Source organism: Cydia pomonella, chromosome 18 (genome assembly GCF_033807575.1).
Source record: "Cydia pomonella isolate Wapato2018A chromosome 18, ilCydPomo1, whole genome shotgun sequence".
In the NCBI taxonomy this organism is placed as follows: domain Eukaryota; kingdom Metazoa; phylum Arthropoda; class Insecta; order Lepidoptera; family Tortricidae; genus Cydia; species Cydia pomonella.
Genome location: NC_084720.1, coordinates 10,792,349 through 10,814,165, shown reverse-complemented (window position 1 = coordinate 10,814,165; position 21,817 = coordinate 10,792,349). Strand labels below are relative to the sequence as shown.

The following is a 21,817-nucleotide window of genomic DNA, read 5'->3' as shown; positions in this document are numbered from 1 at the left end:
CCAGGCCGTGTGAGGTGAGCCTGCCCCTCCCCCGGCCGCTAGCTGCAGGGGCTCGTGTCCGACCGCCAGGCCGTGTGAGGTGAGCCTGCCCCTCCCCCGGCCGCTAGCTGCAGGGGCTCGTGTCCGACCGCCAGGCCGTGTGAGGTGAGCCTGCCCCTCCCCCGGCCGCTAGCTGCAGGGGCTCGTGTCCGACCGCCAGGCCGTGTGAGGTGAGCCTGCCCCTCCCCCGGCCGCTAGCTGCAGGGGCTCGTGTCCGACCGCCAGGCCGTGTGAGGTGAGCCTGCCCCTCCCCCGGCCGCTAGCTGCAGGGGCTCGTGTCCGACCGCCAGGCCGTGTGAGGTGAGCCTGCCCCTCCCCCGGCCGCTAGCTGCAGGGGCTCGTGTCCGACCGCCAGGCCGTGTGAGGTGAGCCTGCCCCTCCCCCGGCCGCTAGCTGCAGGGGCTCGTGTCCGACCGCCAGGCCGTGTGAGGTGAGCCTGCCCCTCCCCCGGCCGCAAGCTGCAGGGGCTCGTGTCCGACCGCCAGGCCGTGTGAGGTGAGCCTGCCCCACCCCCGGCCGCTAGCTGCAGGGGCTCGTGTCCGACCGCCAGGCCGTGTGAGGTGAGCCTGCCCCTCCCCCGGCCGCTAGCTGCAGGGGCTCGTGTCCGACCGCCAGGCCGTGTGAGGTGAGCCTGCCCCTCCCCCGGCCGCTAGCCGCAGGGGCTCGTGTCCGACCGCCAGGCCGTGTGAGGTGAGCCTGCCCCTCCCCCGGCCGCTAGCCGCAGGGGCTCGTGTCCGACCGCCAGGCCGTGTGAGGTGAGCCTGCCCCACCCCCGGCCGCTAGCTGCAGGGGCTCGTGTCCGACCGCCAGGCCGTGTGAGGTGAGCCTGCCCCTCCCCCGGCCGCTAGCTGCAGGGGCTCGTGTCCGACCGCCAGGCCGTGTGAGGTGAGCCTGCCCCTCCCCCGGCCGCTAGCTGCAGGGGCTCGTGTCCGACCGCCAGGCCGTGTGAGGTGAGCCTGCCCCTCCCCCGGCCGCTAGCTGCAGGGGCTCGTGTCCGACCGCCAGGCCGTGTGAGGTGAGCCTGCCCCTCCCCCGGCCGCTAGCTGCAGGGGCTCGCGTCCGACCGCCAGGCCGTGTGAGGTGAGCCTGCCCCTCCCCCGGCCGCTAGCTGCAGGGGCTCGTGTCCGACCGCCAGGCCGTGTGAGGTGAGCCTGCCCCTCCCCCGGCCGCTAGCTGCAGGGGCTCGTGTCCGACCGCCAGGCCGTGTGAGGTGAGCCTGCCCCTCCCCCGGCCGCTAGCTGCAGGGGCTCGTGTCCGACCGCCAGGCCGTGTGAGGTGAGCCTGCCCCTCCCCCGGCCGCTAGCTGCAGGGGCTCGTGTCCGACCGCCAGGCCGTGTGAGGTGAGCCTGCCCCTCCCCCGGCCGCAAGCTGCAGGGGCTCGTGTCCGACCGCCAGGCCGTGTGAGGTGAGCCTGCCCCACCCCCGGCCGCTAGCTGCAGGGGCTCGTGTCCGACCGCCAGGCCGTGTGAGGTGAGCCTGCCCCTCCCCCGGCCGCTAGCTGCAGGGGCTCGTGTCCGACCGCCAGGCCGTGTGAGGTGAGCCTGCCCCTCCCCCGGCCGCTAGCCGCAGGGGCTCGTGTCCGACCGCCAGGCCGTGTGAGGTGAGCCTGCCCCTCCCCCGGCCGCTAGCCGCAGGGGCTCGTGTCCGACCGCCAGGCCGTGTGAGGTGAGCCTGCCCCACCCCCGGCCGCTAGCTGCAGGGGCTCGTGTCCGACCGCCAGGCCGTGTGAGGTGAGCCTGCCCCTCCCCCGGCCGCTAGCTGCAGGGGCTCGTGTCCGACCGCCAGGCCGTGTGAGGTGAGCCTGCCCCTCCCCCGGCCGCTAGCTGCAGGGGCTCGTGTCCGACCACCAGGCCGTGTGAGGTGAGCCTGCCCCTTGGTACTTTATGTATTTAATAGCGCGACAACCAACATTTCCAAGCCAGTTAGTATTGTAGTACTCATGATCACTTTTACATTTTCAGGTATCATCATCTGACCGCGAGGACTGCAGACATACAATATGAATTTTGTCTTTAGTCTTCGGTAATGCAATAAGACTACCCATTTTATTTTAATCGCAGAAGGCGGCAGATTTATTTCTATTGGAATAACAAACTAGCGATCATCTTATTGTTTATAATTAAGTCTATATTTGGAATACAAGCCAAAAACCGAACTGGCTCTCTTTAGTGGCTTCGCTTGTAAATTATAAAATATTACATTTGACTTAACAAACTATGAATCAATTTTAAGCATTGACGTTTGGTTTAGCCGTGTATCCTTTTTATTTGTGAACTCTGTGGCTGGTCCAAAGTTGCGCAGTTGTGCTAGGGCATTCGTCAGACGTCGGCAGTCGCAGCGTTGACCTGACACTCATGAACCATATTGATCTCATCTCTATTTATGTTGGTTATGATTTAAATATGCCATAAATAATCTTAACTTGCTCATTGCTAATGTAAACTAAGATTTAAGTTAAGAATTGAGGAAATGGCTGTGTCAGATCAGATTAGTACGTAAGTCCATGTATTTACAATTCTTAAATTACTGGCGACTGTTCCGATAGCCTTCACAATGTTTTTTTATTATTATTATGTACTTGTATGTTTTAGGTATAACTGACAAACTGCAATATGCGTCGCTATTTTGTATATTGTTTAAGACGATCACAATTTATTACACAAAAAGTAGTTTGTAGTGACTTGACTAATTAACGAGGCAATCAAAATAATAGATATGTGAAGCGAAACGAAAATTAGTTGGATCAGTATTTTATGGGTAAAGCTTTGTTGAATATTTGTATCCTGTATGGGAAACTTTTATATTGACTCTTCGCTTTAATTAACTATTTTCCAGGCCGAACCAAACTACAAGGTTTTCCAAAATATATTTCCAAATTAATCAACTTTGATGACAATTTGAACCAGTCACATTTCCCGAAAGTCCAATCTAATTCGAACCTTAAATAGGATTACTAAGGTTGAAATTCTATTGGCGCGTATGTGCTCGAGCAATCGTACTGTGCCTGGAAATGGATTAAGGGGTAACTTCTGTGTCCAGTTTACACACAATTTTCTCCACATTTACAAAATTTCTACTTGGATGTTACGAATTCTTGTTCGACTTACACGTCTATTTGTTGAGTTATCTGCCAATATGAAAAGTATCTCAAGTTTTAAACAAATGTATATTTTTCTTAAAATATTTGCTACCTATCATGCACTCGCTGGATGGAATCGTAATTTCGGCGCTATGTTGATTTAATTATTTTTTAGTATTAAGTTAATCAGAGTAAACATTAAAAATCAAATTTGTTTTAACTTTAATCAAAATTAAATGATTGTGTATATTTTGGACATAACCATTTTATCATGTATTGTATGAAGAGTAATATGTATTTAGGATTAGTAAAAGATGTGTATGTAATAATGACTTTTATTAATTATACCATGAGATACCTTAATATCTAAGTTACAGTATTGCTACTAAATGCCGATGGACATTGTTTACATCAACTATTTTGACAACTATTGACCTAGGAAAAAAAAACGTCTTCTCCTCGCCCGTAAGACCGCTCTGTGTGGACCTGCCTATTGACAATCTTATTCATTCAATATAGAACAAGTCGAAGGTGGTCTTGATAGGGATTTTTTTTTAATTGTGTGACCCAATACTGGAGAAAGGCCTCGCCTCTCGCTTTCCAATCCTCCTTGTGCTGAGCAAGATCCCGCCAATCCCGCGGAATATTTATTAAAACTGCAAATTACAAGCTTATTCTTTTATACTACGTCTGACGGTCAGAATGGCGGGTATACTGTTTTTGGTGATAACTTTATGTACCGTGAGGTAAATTTTTCTTAAATAATACAAATTAGGTACAAAAATATGGTAATTTTTTTATTATTATTTAGGTACACTGCCATCCTGACTCTTACGACACGCGCTTATGGCTCTGCAAGTAAGATCGTGTCAGATATTTTTGCAGCCTTTTTTTTATAACATTAAGACGGCAACGGGGATTGATGCAATTATAATATAACCCACAATTTGCATTCAAAATTGAAGCGCTTATTGACGCTGACTGTACAAGTTGCCTTTAGTCGGACCTAGGCAAGCGAGAAATGTGCACGTGCTCGTGTACACCGAAAGAGAAAGAGACAAGCTTTTGTTTAATGAGTATGATAAATATTTCTTCGTAGGTATAGAAGTATTTTTTGTGCTCCTTATATGTATGAGTATAACCTATCTAGTAATATAAAATATCATTGAAATGATATAGAAAGTTTTTTTTTATATAAATATTATAGGACATTATTACACAAATTTGACTAAGTTCAATAAGGCTTGTGTTGAGGGTACATAGACAACGATATATATAATATATAAATATTTATAAATGCTTAAATACATAGGAATCACCCATGACTCAGGAACAAATATCCATGCTCATCACACGAATAAATGCCCTTACCATGATTTGAACCCGGGACCATCGGCTTCATAGGCAGGGTCACTACCCACTAGGCCAGGTCGGTCGTCAAAATTTGTTTGTATGGCATAAGGACAGGCCACTAGCGTATTCCTATTTGTACCCGCCTTACGCGACGGCTGCTATAGATGAGGCGAGGATAATGGGTATAATTCATATGAATGTACCGATTCCTATTTGTGTCCGGCGGAGACAAAGGGGAATACACACACTGAATCCGTATGTTGCACGTCTCCGGCTCTGCGTAATATATCGCTTGCGTTGTATGCTGCATTCGTTAAGCAAAGTGTACTCATTGTAGTAGAGGTGTTTACTAGTTACCGGATAATGTACGGAGCCGGACAGCTCAATCTATATTAACTGCCAAATACGAAGCACGACTAATCTGAATGTAATTAATCTTAGGATATACTGCGAAGGAAGCTGGAGACGCGTCGCATATTACACGTCATGTACGTAACACAGACCACCTCAACTTAGCAGTAACAACATAAGATAAATGAGGTCACCACACATAAGCGCTTCCGGATAAATTAAGTACGGCAGCTCCACCGCTTATTTCAGTTGCGCTCATAATTACGACCAGTAGTCGTGTAAATTAAATAAAAATATTTACAAAAATTTTAGGTGTGTATTTGAGTTATTATAGTATAATAAGTTTTTGGCAAAAATTTCATTTTTGGTACAAGCTTTTATCGCTGACTGTACTTTTCTTTCTACAGCCAACTAATACTCATCGAACCAATTCTAAAAACCCCAAACACAATTAGGTTGCGTTGTTTTATCACAAAGTTCATATCCACCTCTTGTCTCAATCATCAGATCAGCTCGATGGTACCATAATATTGCATTGTCACCTAACTATATGTATATATATATATATATGTGTATATTTTCAGCTCAATCGGAAACCGGGAAGTGGATCAAATTTAATTTGCAAGATTTGATTACAGACCGGCAGACAGACAACGGAACAGGTGAAACTAAATAAAAGCTTGTAAAATGGTGTAGAATTAAATGTAAAAATGTAGGTTCGTGTCTGCCACAATGACGCGCAGATTTGTCAAATCTAAATTTGAATAACATGACATTACAAGCCAGGGTACGCGTCGTCGTGAATGACACGGTCTATAGTGCTGAATCGTAGCATTTCACAAGTAAAACTGCACCTATGTGTGGTGACCTGGAACGCTTCATAATGCGGTGTCTGTAGCTACAGCTACAGCAGGGCGCCGGCGGGGCGCGGCGCGGCGGCGGCGGCGCCGGGCGCGGCGGGCGCGGGTCAGGTGGCGCGGCCCTTGCCCTCCTTGATGGCGATCACGTAGCGCTGCGCCACGCGCTCCGGCGGCGAGTACCCGTCCGCGTACGACGAGTCCTGCGACCGACCATTATTACAACACGATAACTTGATAAATTATATGACATCATTACGCAAATTGACTAAGTCCCACATCGAATAAGGCTTGTATTTTGGGTACGTAGACAACGATATATAATGTATAAATTGTCTTAAACTCGAGTCAAACTTGATGGGTTGAACACATACTGTAATGTATTTGAAAGACGTATCGAATAACACCTAATAACGTGAGATACAGTGAGAAAGAGGTGACCGCCGTCCTTGCATACAAGCGGTCTCTATGCGATGGGGGGGTGGGGGTTCACCTATCTCTGCAGCTGACTACTTCAGGACCAAGAAAAAAACAAGCACGCACTCGAATCAGAACAATAACTCCAGCCAAAAATATTATTATTATTATATAAGAATTATCCCAATACTATCATGCAGTAGAAGTTATACGAATCTAAGTGCGTCCTTGGTCGTATCTCCGTGACCCATATATGGGGCACTGGACTCTGCACTGACTGGACTGGGCACTTAAAAAAACTTAAACAAATATACGCGGTGAATCTATACAAAAATGTGTAAAAAATAATTCATTTCAACTTTGTAGTTATTTTTAGTAGCCTCTTGTGTCCCAATGCGAAGCGAAGGTCGACCCTCCCGTCTATATTTCCAACCCTCCCGATTTAGGGCGGGTTCTTGTTGTTAAGAAAGTTTAGGTACAGTCAGCGTCAAATACTTTGTAGCAGTCAAAGTGGCGAAATAGTTCGGTACACCATACTAAATATATGGTGTACCGAACTATTTGGCTACTTTGGTTGCTACAAAGTATTCGACGCTGACTGTACCAACAAAACTATTTTATTTTCGACGGAAGTCAAAATAAAATTCCGGACACAAAATTTATTTTAATTACTGTTTTAAGTACTATAAAACGGTACTCAAACGATTTAACAACATTAAATATACTTGCTCACTTCCAAAAAATATATTTGAGTGGATATTTTCACAAATATTCTACAAGATATTTTCCATATGTCAAACCACTAACGGCACTAACCTATAAAAGAATACTTTGTCGAACCGTGCAAAGCTGTCTTATTATCTGCGGTAGATCCCAAAGGCCGAAAATAACCTAGCATCCTACAAAGAAAAAAGTGGCTGTGACATAATCGGACAGACAGACGGACATGACGAATCTATAAGGGTTCCGTTTTTTGCCATTTGGCTACGGAGCCCTAAAAAGAAGTTCCACATGCGCCCACGTAGTGATTATATGCTCTTTGATGCGCCCGAGGGCTGCGCCCTCAATAAGTGACAGTGTTGACATTTGTCATCGCAGTTTTTATTATTTTTGTAAACAGTGTGATATCTTATAGTTTTTCTTATGGTTTATCTCCTATTTTAGCGTAAGTTTTAGTTTTTACACTTTCTTAGTTTTAAGCCTGGGTGGATGCCGACCTCTACACCAGCTACAGGCAGCACGTCTTCACAAGCTGTTCCTTGCAATCAGTGCCACAAATCATTTTCAACAACCCGCGGCCTGAATATTCACATCGGTAAATGCCACAAAACTATAAATCCGTCCAACATCGCTACATGCCCACCCGCCTTAGGACTCCAACCCAGCCCGTCAACACCTCAGCAGAACGTGTACAACTTCCATCTCCACCTCAGCCACCTTAAAAACAACATTCCTATAATTAAAAGAATTCCGCGAGGTGCAAGAATCGCCGTAGCAATCCGGCTAACCGATGTCATCAATACCTGCGTGGAAAGCAATAGCCTAGATTCGTGGGAAAACCTACTTACATTCTCATTTTCGACTCTTCATGCTACTTCAGACAATAACCGACTAACACTTACTCAAAAAATAAAAAACAACTGTGCTCACCCCCTTAATCTCCAGACTCCAATTTATCATCAAAATAACCATCCTTCTCACCGGTCTTGCAACATTCTGAAAAAGACTGTAGAGGGAAAAGTGAGCGATGGTGACCTGAAAGGAGCCGCACGGTTGCTTTTTTCAACCGACGTTCTGTCTGTGGACTCGACTGAAAGCCTTTTGGCTCTACGTGACAAACACCCGTCCGCCCCAGCAACACCATACTTCCAAGATCCGCCTACAGAACCCAACGTGTGCCTTCAAGTTCAGGATAAAGACACTATAAATGCAATTCTTTCATTCAAAACAGGTTCTGCAGCGGGTCTCGACGGATTATCTCCGCAACACCTAAAAGATTTGACCTCACACTGCGTCGGCGATACAGGCAAACGCCTCATTATCGCACTTACCAAACTTATTAACCTCATGCTTTCTGGAAAAGTCAACCCCCTCTTTATTCCCATTATTTATGGCGCAAATATTATAGCCCTCACAAAAAAAGATGGGGGGATCAGGCCCATTGCTGTTGGTTCAACATTTCGGCGTTTAACTTCCAAAATTTCCGTCCGACACATACTTTCAAAATTGCAAAAACAATTCGAACCGGTACAACTAGGTTTCGGTACTAAAGGTGGGTGCGAAGCCGCTGTCCATGCCCTCCGCACCTGCCTGATCAATGACCAGTGTGAGGTACTGCTGAAAATTGATGTCAAAAATGCCTTCAACTCGCTTAATAGGGACGCCCTGCTTACAGAAGTCAACAACCACGCTCCAGAACTTTTTAACTATTTATTAAATTGCTATGCTAATCCATCAAAATTACTATACAAAAACCACGAACTTTCCTCCGAAGTTGGCTGTCAGCAGGGTGACCCTCTCGGACCAGCCATCTTCAGTTTAGCTATCAATCCAATTGTTCAAAACCCAAATTCAAAATTTAACGTTTGGTATTTAGATGATGGTACCCTAGGAGGCGATGTTAACACTGTACTAGCAGACCTTTCGGAAATAAAAAGCAAATTTATGCTAATTGGCCTGGAATAAAATTTCGAGAAGTGCGAATTATTTTTAAACCGTTGTAATCCCGACATCGTATCAAAATTTCGAGCCATCACCCCTAATATAAAAGTAGTAAACAAGGACTCACTAAACCTCCTAGGGTCACCAATTTTCGAAGAAGGCATTCCCAGCATCATTACAAACGCGATTACTAAATTCAAAAACTGCGCCGATCGCTTGCTCGACATCAATTCTCATTCCGCTCTGACTATTTTAAAATTCTGCCTTTTTGTACCAAAATTTACTTATTTGCTCCGCTGCTGTCCATTTTGGAAACACCAAAACTCCTTAACACCGATTGACAACCTTATTAGATCTTCCCTAGAATCCATTCTAAATATACAACTTAGCGAGCATTCTTGGAACCAGGTGTCCCTGCCCATCAGATTCGGCGGCCTGGGTACGCGCAAAATTTCTAGTGTTGCTTTACCAGCGTTTCTATCTTCCGTCCATGGCACGTCCTCCCTCGTAGGAAAAATATTAAAGGCCTGCACTTTAAACTACGAGACGGCGTGCTTGACGGAGGCCAGAAACGCCTGGCTGACGGCTTGTCCGGGTCAAAATTTACCTTCAAAATTAAACATTTAACGTTGCTGGGACGACACGTTGTGCAAAATTAACTTTGATAAACCACTTTCCAGCTTAGTTGGTCCTACACGCGCGCGGCTCCTCGCAGCTGCAGAACTAGAATCCGGCCAGTGGCTGCATGTGTGTGTCCAAGCGCCAAGATACTATTTAAGGAAATGAGTAAAAGGCTCATAGATTCTACCGGTGACCAGAGAGCTGGCAGCTTTTTCTCGCAGCGCATAAGTATTGCCATTCAGCGAGGGAATGCTGCCAGCATCTTTGGCACAATGCCGCGGGGGCCTTATTTAGATATATTTTAATTTAGATTAGTTTTTACCATTTTGTTTTATTACGTGCTGTATGTTTCCCAATAAATGTAACTAGTTATAAATATATATATACAAAACTACCTAACCAAATAGTCGGCTTATTTTACTGTAGGCAAATTGGAGTGTGTACAGATTTCTAGTAATTAATGATGCGTAGATAAGCTTAGCCGCTGACGCATACACAAAGAAACATGGATATTTCAAAGATTGATTACGGAACCCTAAAAATAACTCAAAAAAATATTCAAAGGACAATTGGGGTCCACTGTCCGTAAAAGAGGGTATTGTTCAATATTTAAATAACCTAATCTCATTTAAGTACATTCACGTCTGAAAATATCGATACGAAAAAAGTGCCAAAATATGTAAACACTACCATAATATATGGGCAATAAAGTCGTGTATACATATTTTTTTGGCACTTTTTTCGTATCGATATTTTCAGACGTGACCGTACTAGGAAAAATTGGAAAAAAATTGCTTACTTCAAACAAGACCTCGTAGGGGTCGGCGGCGGAGGCGGGCAGGCGGTTGACGACGGCGCGGTAGAAACACGTCGTCTGCGGGTACAGCGCCATCACCTGAGCGGGCAAAGAATGTAAGCAATTAAATTATTTTTGTCGTGTGTTCCAATCATCCGATATTGCCAAATATGGTGTAAATCCGTTTTAATTCACGGGTAAGATACGCTTCATTAGGGATCCGTACCCAAAGGGTAAAACGGGACCCTATTACTAAGACTCCGCTATCCCTCCGTCCGTCCATCTGTCACCAGGCTGTATCTCATGAACCGTGATAGCTAGACAGTTGAAATTTTCACAGATGTTGTATTTCTGTTGCCGCTATAACAACAAATACTAAAAAGTACGGAACCCCCGGTGGGCGAGTCCGACTCGCACTTGTCCGGTTTTTTGTTAATAGATTTGGGAAGTTTTTTTTTACGAAAGAAAGTTTTAGGAAGAGATGCGAATAATGACACTGACCAACGGCGCCCTTGGGGAGCATAACCATCGTGCTTGTACGTGCAGTTCCCAAAACTGATTAATCTATTCAAAAGGTTTCCAACCCCATGATAAGCGAAATGAATCTATACAAAATACAGATCACCTTCATGTGTGCTGTATTCTTCCATATTCATTCTACATTCTAGTCTGTTCCTTTAGATATCACGCAAGTGACTCGGGCATGCGAATATAAACATGAATAGATAGAAAACCGACTATCTCGGCTAATAATAATGGAACTAACCAGGGCGCCCTTGGGGAGCAGCGCGTTCTCGTCGCTGCGCAAATCAGCGCCCATGCACGGCAGCGGGACGACGCGCCGCTAGCTCAGCACGTGCCGGTTCTGCTCCTCTACAATAACTCTTAATATAATTAACTACGGCGCCCTTGGGGAACATCGCGTGCTCGCCGATGCGCAAATGGGCGCACATGAGCGGCAGCGGGACGATGCGCCGCTTACTAAGCACGTGCCGGTTCTGCTCCTCTACAATAACTCTTAATATAATTAACTACGGCGCCCTTGGGGGACATCGCGTGCTCGCCGATGCGCAAATGGGCGCACGTGAGCGGCAGCGGGACGATGCGCCGCTTACTAAGCACGTGCCGGTACTGCTTCTCTACAATAACTAGTACAACTAACCACGGCGCCCTTGGGAAACAGGGCATGTTCATCGGTGCGCGGGTCGGCCCGCATCAGGGGTAGTGGCACGACGCGCCGCTTGCTCAGCACGTGCCGGTTCTTCTGCTCCTCGTCGATGTCGTCCACCTCGTACTTGCCTTGCGCCGGCAGCCAGCTTACTACCTGTTTAAGTAAAAAAGTAGTTCAGTAGAATCATCGTCTATATTAATTATTTTCAGACCCAGTGCCGGATTAACCATTAAGCAAAATAAGCACTTGCTTAGGGCACCACGTCTAGGGGGGCACCAAAATCGTTGGCAAAAAAAACGGGTAGTCTCCAACGCAGGCCTTTGCCCCTACGAGGAGGCCCATTCCATCAGGCTTGCAATATGCTGTTTTTTTCCTCATACTTTACCCATTGGTTCGTGGTTGATTTTTGATTTCCAGCATTCTGCAAATCTGGCAGCCTTTAGGCCAAAGGGCCTTACATAGAGCTCAGTTTTAGAAAGCTACTTGTCTTCAACCCTACGTGGAGCTTGTTCTTCAGCCTTCTCGGAGTGTCGAATTAAATAGTAGATCTACTTTTGTCTTAATTTATAATTATGTTGTGTCCGAATTTCGCTCTCATGCAACTCGGCCTTCGGCTTCGCACCGAAGTCTTAACAGATTTTCGAGGATCGGAATTCGCCACTCATGCTGCCCGAGCTCTTGCACACCAGATTGGTTTGCGACGTATTGCACACGGCCAAGCTGCAGAGCCGCGATCGTGCGAACTAATTGTCAAAGTTTTATTATAAAAAAACTGATGACGGAATCAAAGGCTAAAGTCCAGGTTCGGGGCCCCACGAAGGTCGAAAACCAAAAACATACGGTTTTATTTGAACCAAAGGTTTCCTTTAGCAGAATTAATCTTTGTTTTCCTAAGATGTAATTAAAAAGTGATGCCACCCAGATTTTAGATTCAGGTTTATTTCAGCTTCGGCGAAGTCGGTCAGTCGGAGGTCAATAACTGTTTAAGTTTAGGTTCTAAGTTACGTTTGGTATCATTTTCATTGGCGCTACCTGCTTTCTTGGCTTCGGTACACGGTGCTCAAAACCTTATCGGGAAAATTTTAGCCCCTTCCCTTGGGGTCCTGGAGGCTGCGCACTGTTCCGAGGCCAAGAACGTATGGTCACTAACATGCCCCAACACAGACCCACCTGTCAACCCATGCTCGCAAAGGCAGTGGGACGAGCCTCTCTGTCGTCTAACAAGGAACAGCCTCCTAGAGACGGCACTAAGTCCAACAGATCGAGCTCGTCTCATTGCGACAGCGGAGTCGGAGTCGGGTCTGTGGTTGCAGGCACTTCCATCACCAACAATAGGAACTTTGCTGGACAACTCAACTTTCCGGTTGGCCACTTGCCTTAGAATAGGAGCATCAACAAACATGCCTCACCGATGCCAATGCGGCGTCATGGTAGACAACCTAGGCCACCACGGCCTCTCTTGCAGCCGAAGTGCTGGGAGGATACCTCGGCACGCCAGCATCAATGACGTCATCCGTAGGGCCTTTGTTAGTGCCAAGGTCCCGGCGCTCCTCGAGCCAAACGGCCTGGTCAGGGATGATGGCAAGAGGCCTGATGGAATGACGTTGGTGCCTTGGAGTATGGGACGGCCCCTTGTCTGGGATGCTACATGCGTAGATACCCTGGCACCGTCCCATATTCCAGGCACCAAAGTTGACGCTGGTGCGGCTGCATCCTCGGCCGAAAGCCTCAAGCGTCGCAAGTATGTCAACCTCGGCAGTAGTTACATATTTGCGGCGTTTGGGGTTGAAACCCTAGGGCCGTGGGGGCCTAGCGCGCGCCGCCTCTATAAGGAGTTAGCAAAACGCCTTATAGAGGCTTCGGGTGACCAGAGGGCTGGCCTGTACTTCGCCCAGCGGATAAGCATTGCTATCCAGAGGGGCAATGCAGCCAGCCTTCTGGGCACCCTGCCAAGCGGTCTCGATCTGGGACAAATTTTTTATTTATAAGTTTTTAATTGTTTTTCCACCCATTTGTGTTTCTTAAGATCATACCAAATTTCATTCAAATAGGTGCAACGGTTATTAATTCCACCCTCCTTTACACATCCTTAGCGATGATTTATTAGATTAAAACTATCCTGTCCTTTCTTGGGACTAAACTAATTATCTCTATACCAAATTTCAACTAAATTGGTTCAGCGGTTGAAGCGTGAAGAGGAATATTAAAAAAAAATGAAAATTTTACATGTTTCCACTTCGGAATGGTGTCAATGTGATACCATACTCGTAAATGAGTTCGGCATTCCCGATTTATACGAAAACGATACCAAACACAGCCTAGTAGCTTAACTGATGTAGATATCAAGATAAAGTTGAGAGCCCACCCCCTCCTCTAAAAATGTACACTACAAAACTTGGTGGCTCCACTTCTTAACTAAATCAACCCTTGGGTCCTAACTCCTAGGGGCCAATCCTGCCAAAGGAAATCTTCGGTTCGAAACGCCTATTTCATCGGCTGCAACTAACTCTAATCAAGTGCCCTTTTGAGCGAGGCCAAATGCCGAGCAGCAGGAGAGCCATGATCACATTGGTTCGATTTCGTTAGGTCTTATTCATACCCGGCTTTTTACTTTATGCAAAAGTTAGCCTTACGCCTCACATTTTGGCTATGTGTCCAAATCCAGGCTTTCGTCTCTCGCGGCTGGGCATTATGCCTTGTTTACAATTCGCCATTGGTTTTTTTTCTAGCGCGCCGCCATCAGACTCTCCGGGCGTCTAACCTTATGAGGACCTCGGCATTCGGCCTCATTCACACAATTTGTCAATTCCAAGTTCTGCTTTCTTGAAGCGCGGCCTTTAGCCTCATAAGTAAAAGCGCCGATCGAACCGCGCTTTCAGCCTTATGAAGAGCTCATCTTTCGACTTAGTTTTGTAAGACACTTGGCCATAGATTCTTGCCAGAGCTCGGCCCTGCTGAAGCTTGACCTTTGGCCTCACATGAATGCGCTTCTCAGAAAAGCTCTCTTTTCATCCCTGTGTGAAGCTCGACCTTAGTCCTCGCTTACACTGGGTATTTTTTCAGTCACAAAATCCAGCTCTCTCGCAACTCCGCCTTTAGGTCTTGCTCGGAAGCGCCAAGTGGGCATTCCGGATCTTCAACCTTATGAGCATGGCCGTTGGATTCGTTTTTTGACTATTGCCAGCATTGGTTCAATTCCAAGCACTGTTATCCTGCAGTTCGGCCTTCGCCCTCGCACGATTGCCCGCCACGGTAGAAACAACTGAGGGTTAACCGCGAACCACGTTCGACGTGTTGTCTCCCCGTCGCACATACGAATTTACAATTGCCTCTGGGCCTCAGTCCTTATGTAACTTTCGGGTTACTTTTGGTCATGTTACTTCTAGGGTTTATTTTTTAAGTGATTAAAGCAGGTTTTAATCACATAGTTAGCCGGAAAGGCAAGTACACAATCATAGATATAGGTAATTTCAATCATTTAGTTCACGCCTGCTTTGATAAAAGTGACATTAGGATGGCGACTGCACCAGCATTACTGTTGCAACGTTACTGCTGCAGCACTGTCAATTTCCTTGATAAAATAAGTAATGGATTGAAAATACAAATTGCAGCAGTAATGCGACCATGAACGTCACTTAGTTTACCAAAAAAAATCAATGTTGTCAATGTAATCTGGATGAGCCTAGGCAGAGGGGGCACCAAGATCTAGAAATGCTTAGGGCATCAAAATTTCTTAATCCGGCACTGTTCAGACCTCATTTTACAAGCACATTTTTTCCTGACCATGTTCCGGTCTGATTGTGACTATAGCTGTAAACAGTTTTTTGTGAAATGATATGTTTATGTACATAACAACCAAGCGTTTCCAAGTCCAAGGCTTCTTGTAGAATGTAATGGGGGAAGCCCTAAGATCAGGAGGAGGCCAGGTGCTAGAGTTCCACTGGTAGAACTAGTAAAAAAATGTTGAGGCTGTTGAGAGTGAAGACCGCCAGTATTCTAGCGGCGGTAGCTTCCAAAAAGACTAGCAGGTCTCATCCATCCAAATAAACCTAGAGGAAAAAGTAAGGGATATTAGGATGGTGTTAACCAACCTCAGCCAGGATCCAGTTCTCCTCCTTGTCGGAGACGCGCACCAGCGCGGCCACGGCGTCGCCGGCGCGCGCCACGTGGCCGGGGTCGGCGGGCACGGCGCCGCACAGCGCCGGCGCGCGCTCGCCGCCGCGCCCCACGTGCAGCGGCAACGTGGCCGCGGCCGACAGCAGCATCTTCATGAGCGCCCCGCACCCGATTGTTTCCTTGTTGCCGGCGTGCCGTGCCTGACAACAATTCCATTTTCAATACGGTCCGACGGTGCCGAAAGTGATGTTTTCGAGTCTATTTTATGTAACCTAAGCAAAATGACATCAATATCTCCGCGCATCTTTAACATTTTATGAAACAGTGTTACTGTATTACTAACCTTACTACCTACATGGTTTTTTTTTACAAAATGTTAACTTCAAGGTAACATTCATAAAATTGCCAAAGTTTGAGTTTGCATATCGCGAAAATGTTTGAAGATGTGATAGATGTTATTAAGATAAGCCATAAAAACACGAGAAAACTTATTCCCAAATCGAAAGTCTCAGGGAGCCTCTTAAGAAGGCAATGTAATGAGTAGCCCATTTCATATTACAATTTCAACCCTGAATTTGACAAAGCCCAAAATACTGGAAGACAACATTTGACACCATGAAAGAGTATATTTTCTATATATGTGCCATACGCGTGCGGCCTTGAGGGATAGAACATACAATCCCGCGATAACATACCAATAACAACATACGTAATTTGGTCGCGTTCATTGTAAAACCCCCCAAAAAACGTCTACATCACTTAGGTATTTTTGGAAGGAAGCAGAAAGGAAAAGTGAGACTATGACAAGGACAAACAATAATAATGCTTTCTCTGCTACTCCTACTGAAAGTTTCACAAGACCATCCCATTCGGTCATTTCCCTCACACTCCTCAAGTCAGATCCAGAGTTATCTTTATCCATGGTTAACCCCCTTTTTTGTATTTTTTTTTAACGAGAAATAACAGAATCTTTGATACTATTGAGAGCCTAGAAGGTGGTTGCGTGTTTTGTGTTAAAAAAATATTTCTTACATAATAAGTTTGAAATTGCCGAAAAAATTGTAAATAGATAGATAGATAGATAATCCGTTTATTTGTTTGCCACAATACACACAGGAAATACAATTAATAAAATGACAAAAAAACAGATAATACAAAATCATACGAGAGAAATACACATTTATACAAAATAGAAGTAGAAAGAAAAAAAATACATTGAAATAATGCTGTTCCATACATATAGGAAATGTTGTGTGCGTCGCAGCAAAACAAAAGGGTTCTGGCTCAGTATTACGTTTCACCCTATGGGAGAGGCACTGATATTCTGCCAGGACCAGATCACGTCAACCAAGATACAGTGTAAAATATGCAATATTCAAAGTTAGTACTTACCGAAATACCTTGTTTATAAAACTAGTGACATAATTATCATTGAAAGTGTGTACTTACATAGTTATGACATTGAAGTGTCAGTGTGATTAGCATGCTTAAGTAATAATACGTAGTGTCAAGTGTAATTATAAGAAGAAAATTATTTTTTATACATTATAAATTACTAAGACCAAATAAAATAATAGTATTAGTGAAGACTAAATTCGGTAATCAGCAACCAGGTAACCATGAGAGACTCCCAAAGTTTGCTTCTCCAAAAGGTATTTTATTATATGAAATTTGAAAGATTGCTTGGTTTTCATATGACGAATAAGTGGAGGAATATTGTTCCAGCACCTGGTTGCGAGATACCGAAAACAGCCTGTGAAAGCAACGGTTTTGTGGGGATGCGCTTCCAAAAGACTTCGTTTATGGAAAGAGGAAATACGTATTTTGGAGTACAAATATCCGGGCCTTTCGTTATTCAACACGCCGAATAGAAGATTCGCAAGATGTAGATGTCTACGAGAGGACATATTTAATATGGACGCTTTGTTTAAGTAAGGCGTAATATGTCTTCTCGGCGGGATTGAACAACAAAAGCGGATACAGGCATTTTGGACTCTTTGGATAAGACGGCGCGTTTTTTCCAGCAGTCGTGGCCCATACACTATAAATAATACCTGTATGCGCCTCTCATTCTTAATACTTCGAATTTCGTATATCCGATTGAGAGCCGCGCGGAGCACCCTTTCCTCTTGTTCGGCTGCTGCAAGTCCCGCTTTGTACAAGCTTTTCAGTTGCATTTGCTATAAAATAATGTCATTCTCAAATAAGGTCTTTATGAGAAATAATGTATAATAATTCCGAACATTGTCACAATAATTTTTTTGTTATAAATAATATATCTTTAGAGTTGGTAGTGTAAGACTAGGCCTGCCATTTTGAAATGTAGACAGAAAGCTTCAAGTTGGCACTAAATTTTAACCTTGTTATTTACTAACAAATCACTTCTGAGCATATGCTCCTGCATTTATACGCAAACTGATATAAATAAATAAAAACACATACATACAGCAGGCTGCAAAAGCCACTGGCCACTTACTGAATGAGTTCTATGGTGGGTTTACCTGTTGGGATGATCCGGAAGAATCCTCATTTGATGGTGGGGACTCAGCTGCTTTTTCTGCCTTTAATATGGACTCTATGCATTGTTCATTGCGGCCCCTTTCAGCCTCAATTTCATATATGAGCCTATGCAATGCTCTAAGTCGCTCCTAATAACAAATTGTGAGAGTTATATTAGTATTCTAATGGGTATATTGTTGCCAAATGACCTGAAATCCCTGGATTGTCAAGGATTTAAAAGCAAATTATTTAAGTGGTGTTTACAAAAAATGTTCTACACAGTCAATGAACACTTTGTATCCACCAATGCTTAAACAAAATGTTATTCCATTTTATTACTATTGAGTGTTATTGACATTTTAATATTATGAATTATTACGAAAACATTGTGTTTGCTGCTTTTCTATATGCCTGAAATTTACCTATTATTATTATTATTCTTTTTATAATTATTATTGACTTTTTTTTTATAATTAAATATTTTTTTTATTCTGACATTGTTATACTTTTATTCTTAATTGGTTTTAATGACATGTATATTGAGAGTCCAAGTATTGTACGTCAAATTCTGGCTGATTGTGATGTAACAAAATACTAACCCTACCACCATTTATAACCACTCGCATTCAAACAATAAATAATTTGTATTGGCCTAGCACAGGTAAGAGCGTGTGACTTTCAATCCGAAAGTCGCCGGTTCAAACCCTGGCTCATACCAATGAGTTTTTCGGAACTTATATACAAAATATCATTTGATATTTACTAGTCGCTTTTCGGTGAAGGAAAACATCGTGAGGAAACTGGACTAACCCCAACAAGGCCTAGTTTTACCCTCTGGGTTGGAAGGTCAGATGGCAGTCACTTTCGTAAAACCTAGTGCCTACAACAAATCTTGGGATTAGTTGTCAAGCGAACCCCAGGCTCCCATAAGCCCTGGCAATATGCTGGGGCAACACTAGGAAGAAGAAGAGTACATTGTTCAAAAAACTTGTATTATTATTATTATTATTGTCTGTCTTTTACAAATTCTCAGGACCATGGGGTCCCGGACATTTGGAAGGCGTGCGTGGGGCCGAAGCCAACACGTAGAGGCCCCTTGTAATAAGACAATTTACTCTAAATGTAATGTGACACCAACCGACGATTATCCCTGTTCACACTATAGCAGTGCACCCAAGGACAAGCCCCGGTTAGTGTAGGACTATTGTAAAAAAAAGGGTACCAAAATAAACCGGGCTATTGGGTTGAGTTGCAAGTGGACTGGTAACCGAGACTATGGAGAATACTATGGCACCTGCCCTGATCATATGTTTTTAAAAACACGACAAAATGGGCAGGTGGTGACTTGCCAACTCACAATATGGGTCCCCGAAAACGGCCGCTCGCACGGAGCGACAAGGGGACAACATTGCGTGAGCGGCTCAGGGTGTGGAGAGGTGTGCGCCGCTTTCTACCCAGTGGCTGTAAGCAGCCACTGTGCCAACTCGCGTCTTATGCAAATTTCACTTCCACCCTGCGAGCATATAGCTCTGACACCCCACTCTGGACGGCCGGTAAAGGCAAGCCAGAGGTGAGAATCCTGCGGCCCCTGCTCAGTGTTCACTCCAGCCGGCCAATCAAGGCAAGCCGGAGAGAGGGACCTGGCCGACTCTCGGGGGTATGGGACCCAAGGGACGTCACTTCCCATTCAGCTCGCCACAAGCTGCCCTGGGGGCTTATTATTATTATTATTATTATATAATTATAGGCGAGCAGCTATTTAGCTGATGAGCCTATGTCACACAGTGTCCTGTATTATACAGTTCAAAGTTTGTAAAGTCGTATCACATCACTAAGTAGCATCAGCAGTATTAAGATTGTATATTAAAAATAATTTAGTAAGGCGCCTTCCGCACCTGGCGGTGCGGTATTGGTGCAGTAAAGTGTGCTTGGTTTTTTATTACCGATTCGTTACAGAGTACCTATATTTGAATAGGTGCTTCCTGATTGATGCGGGCGGCGCGGGCGCGGAGCGGTGAGCGTGCGGTATACTGGTTCGCGGAGCGGACAGCCAGTAAAAGCTTGGATGCCGAACGGTCACTGCGTGTGATTATATGGAAAATGGCGGCGGAAACAGCCATAGTCATGGGTGCAATACGGCACAGTAGCTCACGATAAGTTTGTTTTGGCATCTTGTACATCGCCTGAAATTTTGCATCACCTTGTGAGAGTTGTTGTGCCACAATAAAAAGTCTGCAATAAATATTTTTGCTAATTTAGGGATGTACCCAATACTTTCTTCTTCTTTTGCGCAATCGCAATTTTTTTTTTCTAATAAATATTATAGGACATTAATTACACAAATTGAGTAAGTCCACACTAAGCTCAATAATAATAGTGTGTTGAGGGTACTTAGACAACGATATATATAATATATAAATATTTATAAATACTTAAATACATAGAAAACACCCATGACCCAGGAACAAATATCCATGCTCATCACACGAATAAATGCTCTTACCAGGATTTGAACCCGGGACCATCCGCTTTATAGGCAGGGTCACTACCCACGAGGCCAGACCGGTCGTCAAGAATTCATATAACACGCTAAAGTATATCCTCGCATTATCTCGCGACGGCGCAAACGTTTCTGCATACCGATACCACACCGCCAAGTGGGGAAGGGGCCTAAAATGAATAAGCAATGGTCACCTGCACTTGTTGTGCCGCAACATCAGCGGTTAACGGCATTGCTGGACAACTTTGTAGACAATTTCCAGCTTAAATATCCAACGTGCAGCCAAGTACAGCACACGAATACCTGAAGACGACAGTAACGTTAGTAAAATTACTAAATACTGATAAACTGAAATATAGAATACGACAGAAATACTACCAGAATAGCAATTTCACGCCAAGTCAAATTGATAACCATTAGAATTACTTTGTAAGTATATTATTTACAAACAAACCGCTAGTATTATTCACTCCTTTACAATCAATACGATACGAATCATATCATTATCATACCTACGGTTATTCATACCAAGTATATACCAAGGTAGAAGTAGAGTAGAAGCTCGATTTGGTTGACAAATGTCACAAATTTGCTGATAGCTGACATTTAATGAATGATATTAAGGTTCATTCACTCAGTCTATTCAGGGAATAGTTTTAACCGTGCTACAAAGTGCGTAATACAGAATGGGCAAATAAGAAGTATACATTTTGTTTTTAAATTTTAACTGTATTAAGTTCAAAAATTATTAAGTATTGTTTTAAAAATATATTCTTCAGGGTTGGCAAATTCGTGCGAAACATAATGTCTGACATATGTCCACCTCTAACAGCAGGCAAATGTAAGCCCTTATCATCCCAATGTTCAGCATCTATTCGCACATTTTTGGCATTATCTTAGTACATTTGTGTCGAATAGTCGGTTTTAACTGTTTAAATTCCATCAGCTCGTTAGCATAGACACGTAATTTTAGATAGCCCCACAGAAATAAGTCAAGAGCTGCAAAATTTGGGGAATCTGGGTGCCAATCACTGTCACTTTTTTTCAAAATTAATCGAGCAAACAACGTGTTTTAAACAACAGAAACATTTAAGATAAAATTGCTTGCTGCTAGTGGTAGACATTTGGCAGAAATTATCTTATTTCTAGGTCCATGGGGTCCCAGCGCGCACAAGTTTTTTGGAGAAATCGCGAAACGTCTGGTTGACGTAACTGGTGACCGAAGAGCTGGCGGCTTCCTCGCACAACGTATCAGTATTGCGATACAACGAGGAAATGCCGCCAGCATCCTTGGTACAATGCCTCAAGGGCCTATTTTAGATATAAGCTAGTTATAGTAATCATCTGTATATATCCA

The 21,817-nt window shown here is 44.5% G+C and overlaps 2 protein-coding genes and 1 long non-coding RNA gene across 4 annotated transcripts in view; 2 read left to right on the top strand and 1 right to left on the bottom strand.

The window, feature by feature from the left end:
• LOC133527412 (retinoblastoma-like protein 1) overlaps positions 1-3,447 on the top strand; it is a 38,710-nt gene extending 35,263 nt beyond the window's left edge. The window contains exon 19 of the mRNA XM_061864415.1: positions 2,001-3,447. The gene's annotated coding sequence lies outside the window, so the exon portion shown is untranslated. The remainder of the gene's footprint in view (positions 1-2,000) is intronic.
• Positions 3,440-21,037, bottom strand: LOC133527405 (SAGA-associated factor 29). 2 transcript variants are annotated; one of them, XM_061864404.1, is made up of 8 exons: positions 20,973-21,037; positions 20,655-20,763; positions 17,963-18,109; positions 17,516-17,641; positions 15,437-15,661; positions 11,337-11,498; positions 10,178-10,273; positions 3,440-5,882 (listed from the first exon to the last, which is right to left on the bottom strand). In XM_061864404.1, the coding sequence occupies exons 2-8, from the start codon at positions 20,691-20,693 to the stop codon at positions 5,790-5,792; spliced, it is 888 nt and encodes a 295-aa protein (XP_061720388.1). In that variant the 5' UTR covers positions 20,694-20,763; positions 20,973-21,037; the 3' UTR covers positions 3,440-5,789. The 2 variants fall into 2 exon arrangements, with proteins under 2 accessions (XP_061720388.1, XP_061720387.1); XM_061864403.1 differs by having other exon boundaries at positions 20,839-20,977.
• Positions 15,671-18,457, top strand: LOC133527414 (uncharacterized). Its single transcript, XR_009800883.1, has 2 exons — positions 15,671-17,113; positions 17,187-18,457. It is a non-coding gene; the product is annotated as an uncharacterized LOC133527414 (long non-coding RNA).
• Positions 21,038-21,817: the final 780 nt, after the last annotated feature.

Coding starts and splice junctions, on each gene's coding strand:
- LOC133527405 (XM_061864404.1), bottom strand. CDS start 20,693: ATGCCGTTAACCGCTGATGTTGCGGCACAACAAGTGCAG. Junction 17,642..17,962: donor CTTCCGGATCATCCCAACAG/GTAAACCCACCA, acceptor ATTATTTTATAG/CAAATGCAACTGAAAAGCTT. Junction 10,274..11,336: donor TGTTTCCCAAGGGCGCCGTG/GTTAGTTGTACT, acceptor TTGCCCGCTCAG/GTGATGGCGCTGTACCCGCA.